We start from the raw sequence: 5,012 nt of genomic DNA, 5'->3' as shown, positions 1-5,012 counted from the left end.
GTCTTTGCTATGAGTCTTAAGTTCCATGTGTGACCAAAGGTCAAGATGAAAGAGCCAAAAAAGTCACTAACCATTATTTCTCCTAATACTAAAATCCCAGAAATCAGCATTTGCCTCTTGTTTCTCCTCAGGCTAAAGGCCTCAGGTTATTACTATGACCCCACAATCCTCAGGGTACACCAAGAAAATGGTTTCGCAGAATCATATTTGAAAGATATAATCCTGCAAGGGATTATTTTGTTTTTAATTATGTGTATGCATATGTGTCCATGAGCCCTTAACCCCTGAACTGTGTTTCCTGGCCCATCAGCTTTTCTTCAGAATCTTATTATCGGGCCACTGTGATCATGTGACCCAAGTTTGCGGGAGGGGGGTGTGGGGAGGGTCTAGTTACCAATTCCTCTTGATTTGTGTTACACTGAGGTCCTCCAGCCCCTGGTACTCATTAAGATTTTATTGCTGATTTTACTGAAGATAACCCAAGGTCCCAGAGTGAGGAGTTCTTAGACTGGTCCCTAGGATAATGTGATCCATGGAGGATCTAGGACATAAGGGGAGTCCAAAAGAGAAAAGGATCCCAGTGTAGGCGCTAGCGCCACCGCTGGTCCCAAGTCACAGGAGGAAGGGGCGGGGCCTCCACAGGTCGATGCCGGAAGTGCCTCTCCGCCCCTGCTACTGGACCATGGAGACCGTGGCCCAGTAGAGACCTTAGTGTGAGGCTTGCAGGGGCGGTGGCCATGGAGGCCGTGCTGAACGAGCTGGTATCTGTGGAGGACCTGAAGGTAAAGTCTGGGCCAGAGGAAGGAGGAGGGCAGAATCGGAAAGGGCAGTTTCCGACGAGAGCTGACGGAGACAGAACAGTGCCGGTTTCGTCTTTCTGGGGAAGCCGAACTACGGCTCCCAGCAGCCTCTGCGGCATCCTGCTTCTTGTGGGGGATCTGCGCCGTGTCCCTGGGCCTGATGGGAGTTGTAGTTTCCAGGGTTTCGGCACCTCCGACCTAGGCCTGGGGTCTTAGTGTGATGCAGAGCTGGAAATTTGGGGTACTCGTGCAGGGATGAAGTAGCATAGTCACTGGTGTAAACTTTTGCTAGTGTTTACTCCCGCACGGCACTATTTTTGCCACATCCTGGTAGCTGTGTTTTCTTTCCTCTCCTAGAATTAAAGTAAGGCAAATCCAGGCCCAAAAGAGTAGGGTGGGATGGAACCAGGGGCCTCAAGTGAAAGGCCACATAGGAGGTCGTTTAGCTCTGGGACAGTATGTTTACTCTTCAGCTACTTGGGGTCAGCTGGTTCGGGAGCAGTGCCTGCAGCTGCCACCAGGTGGCATTTCTTCTTGGTACCACTAGGGGCTGGGTTCAGGGACCTTCTGAAGGGGAGGGAGGACACAGAGCATGGGACCCCAAGGATGGAGATGACAGAAGCTGGACTTAAGGGTACCAAGACCTACAAGGGAAAGGCGGCTGATAGGAAAATGTGATCTAACTGGGATTTAGACATCAAGTTAGCTGGAGAATGGTGGATGCCCCTTGTTTCTAAATGCTTACTCTTCTCTCTAATCACAGAATTTTGAAAGGAAATTTCAGTCTGAGCAGGCAGCTGGCTCTGTGTCCAAGAGCACGCAGTTTGAATATGCCTGGTGTCTGGTTCGAAGCAAATACAATGATGACATCCGTAGAGGCATCATGCTGTTGGAGGGTAAGGCGCTGGGTCCCCCACTTTCCAGCTGCCAGCCTGTCTGCCCTCTGCTGTCCTTGACCTCACCCCTCCAGGACCCTTTCTAACATGGAACCCTCACCTTATAGCACACTCATAACTCAGTAACCACCAGTAAATTCACAGCAACAAAAGCCTAGATTGATTCTCTATATCCCCAATTTCAACATCTGAACATTCATTCAGATGGAAAATGCTGTGGGAGAAAAATGTTCTCAGGCTGGCGAAATGACTCAGTGCATCCTGTCCAGGCATAAAGACCTGAGTTCAAATCCCCAGCACCCACAGCAAAGGCTAAGTGTGGCCACAAGTGCCTGTGTAGAGAGAAGAGCCGGAGTGCACTAGCGATGGCTTGCTGTGACCTTAGCTAGGATTCTCTAGGGGATGGTGTGGAGGCTGAAAGCAAGACAGCAGACATCCTCTGGTCTCCGTGCTTCCGTCTGCACACACATAGTATACACAAAACACCACACAGTACACACAAAACACCACACAGTACACACAAAACACCACACAGTATACACAAAACACCACACAGTACACACAAAACACCACACAGTACACACAAAACACCACACAGTACACACAAAACACTTGCAGTTCAGTTACTAATTGCTCTTAATATAGTGTTTATGTTGTATTGGATAACAGTAATTTAGAAAATTCTAGAGATTTAAAATCTCAGAGGCGTTGGTGGTATCAAGGACACGTGATCTCAGGTACTCCAAAGGTGAAGAAGGCATTGGGACGTAGTTCAGTAGTAGCATTGACTGTGGAGATGGAAGCAGGAAGAGCAGAAGTTCAAGGCCAGAGTCGGCACATACTGACCAAATTTGAGGTCAGCCTGGGCTTCATGAGCTCCCTGTCTCAAAAAAAATAAATAAAAATAAAAATAAAAAAAAAAAAGCATCTTTGGGGAATATAGGTAGGTTCTATGCAAATACTGTTTAATTTTATAGATGGGCCTTCCGTCTATAGATTTTGAAGTTTGGAAGCCTAGAGTAGTGATAAGTGCCTTTAATCCCAGCACGCTGGAGGCAGAAGCAGGAGGATCTCTGAGTTCAAGGCCAGCCTAGTCTACAATACTGTAGTAACAAAAGACTGCTGTATGATTTAGTCATTTTCAATTTTGACACAGGACCTCTAAATAGCTCCCGGTGCTTCAACCGGTGAGTCCTGCTTCAGCCACCTTAGTGTTGGCAATTCAGGGGTACCACCAGCTCTGGGGTCTTTGTCCCCCTACTGTGATCAGTTCGGACTTTTAAGTTTCTTTTACAGTAGGACACAGCAGTGGGCATGGTCTCAGAGCATTTGGGTCTTATTTAGGGACACAGTGCAGACACTGAGGAGGCTGCAGCACTGCATGGCTAGTTAATGCCAGAGTATAGCTGCTGCACACACAGTAGCTCCAGCGTTGGAGAGGCGGCCAGCCTGATGGGCAGTTTGGAATGAGCCTGGACGGCTTAGCAAGTGCCTATCTTAATACCTTCACACGAGGACACAGGGAGAGAAGGAGGAAAGAAGGGAGGGAGGGAGAGAGAGAGAGAAAGAGAGAAAAAGAAATAAGTCAGTCAATGGTCAGAAGGATTAGAAGGTCTGGTCATCCTCAACAAGATGACACTAAAAGACGGCATGTGAATGTGTGACTGTCAGGCGGGAGGTGGCCTCGCAGTGGGACCCATAGCTGGCCAGTGGAATGCACCCATCCATGCAGACGACAGTGCTGATCCCTGGCATCTGCCACAGGTTTGTGTGGCCTCGGGGCTGTAACTGGAAAGCTGGGGGTGACAGGAACTGGCAGTGGAGGTGGAGGTCCCTGACAGTGACCCTCCCAGAATCCTAGAGTGAGTCAGTGAAGCAGGACCCGTGGAACAGTGTTAGAAAGAGACTCCATCTTTCTCCTTTCCCCTCCCTTTCCCCCCTCCAGAGCTGTTGCCCAAAGGGAGCAAAGAGGAACAGCGGGATTATGTCTTCTACCTGGCAGTGGGCAACTACCGGATCAAGGTAAGGCTGCAGAGCCCTTCCTGACCCATGTTCCCCCTGAATCTCCCCAGGCAGAGAGCCCTGGCCCTCAGGAAGCCAGCAAAGGGCATCAGGCTGGGGTGATGGTGGCTGTGTGGGTTTAGAGTAAACCCAAGGCAGACTCTGAAGAAGGTGAGAGAGTATCGGGGTGTGGGGACCACGCTGACGTCAGGTTGGGGTGCAGCCCCGTGCCTGGAGCTGTTATCTCTGCTGGCTTATCACCCCCCCACAGCTGGGCTGTTTGTGAACTCTACTCTGTGGGGTGGGGCTGTAACGGGTGGAGGAGGAGGAAGGATGAGCTGGGCCAGGGAAGGACACTCCTAGGTAGGGGGTAGCAGGAGGCGCATCCCAGGGAGCCTGTGGTTTGAGGTGCGCCTTTCCTGTGATTGCAGGAGTATGAGAAGGCTCTGAAGTATGTACGAGGACTGTTACAGACTGAGCCCCAGAACAACCAGGCCAAGGAGCTGGAACGCCTGATTGACAAGGCCATGAAGAAAGGTGACAGGCCTCTTGCCAGCTGCTCTTCCTCCTCCCTCATGCCAGGGGCCCTTGGGAAAACACACACACACACACACACACACACACACACACACACACAGAGTCCTTCATCAAACCTACCCTCCAAGTGTCTCTGTAGCCCTGGAGTCCCAACCCGCAGACTCTGGGTACAGGTACCCCTCTTCTATGGAGAGGAGTGTGGTCAGGGGCCTGGGGGTGGGATTGGTCTGCTCACGCCTCCCTCTTCCTTTTCCAGATGGACTGGTAGGCATGGCCATCGTTGGTGGCATGGCCCTGGGTGTGGCGGGCCTGGCTGGACTCATTGGACTGGCTGTCTCCAAGTCCAAATCTTGAAGGCAGCCTCACCTGCTCTCTGCCCCTGGACACCTGGGAGCCCGGGGGACACTGGAAGAGGGGCCTGTCCATCCTCACCATCGCCTTCCCTTTCCTCCTGCACCCCTGTCATCCACCTCTACAGTCTCCATGACCCCCAGCCTCCTGTCACCTGTACCTGTCGTTTAACCCTGTCATGCTTTGCAATGAGTGTAAATAAAATTGGGCCGTGGCTTGGGAAGCTCTGTGTGTGAGCGTCAGTTGAGGGAGAAGCAGGTTCACCGGGTGCACAGCTGCCCTCTCTACCCCACACCAGGTTCCTCTGCCAGCATCCCAGCCTACACCCTTCCTTCCTCCCCTATCCTGAATCACTTGGAAGGATCAAGGAACTTTGCTCGAGGACACGGCTTTCCCACCGCCCCAGAATCATGGGAGAGACCAGTGA

The 5,012-nt window shown here is 51.4% G+C and overlaps 1 protein-coding gene across 1 annotated transcript; it reads left to right on the top strand.

The window, feature by feature from the left end:
* Positions 1–636: 636 nt before the first annotated feature.
* Fis1 (fission, mitochondrial 1) lies at positions 637–4,808 on the top strand. The gene is made up of 5 exons (XM_028766076.1): positions 637–782; positions 1,564–1,696; positions 3,642–3,718; positions 4,129–4,234; positions 4,491–4,808. Exons 1-5 carry the CDS (start codon positions 738–740, stop codon positions 4,586–4,588), a joined length of 459 nt encoding a protein of 152 aa, XP_028621909.1. The 5' UTR covers positions 637–737; the 3' UTR covers positions 4,589–4,808.
* Positions 4,809–5,012: the final 204 nt, after the last annotated feature.

This window comes from Grammomys surdaster, unplaced genomic scaffold (assembly GCF_004785775.1).
Source record: "Grammomys surdaster isolate TR1022 unplaced genomic scaffold, NIH_TR_1.0 166, whole genome shotgun sequence".
NCBI classification, from domain to species: Eukaryota; Metazoa; Chordata; class Mammalia; order Rodentia; family Muridae; genus Grammomys; species Grammomys surdaster.
The sequence above is the reverse complement of the archived record's forward strand: the minus strand, read 5'-3'. Positions and strand labels throughout refer to the sequence as shown.

Coding starts and splice junctions, on each gene's coding strand:
- Fis1 (XM_028766076.1), top strand. CDS start 738: ATGGAGGCCGTGCTGAACGAGCTGGTATCTGTGGAGGACCTGAAG. Junction 783..1,563: donor TATCTGTGGAGGACCTGAAG/GTAAAGTCTGGG, acceptor CTCTAATCACAG/AATTTTGAAAGGAAATTTCA. Junction 3,719..4,128: donor TGGGCAACTACCGGATCAAG/GTAAGGCTGCAG, acceptor CTGTGATTGCAG/GAGTATGAGAAGGCTCTGAA.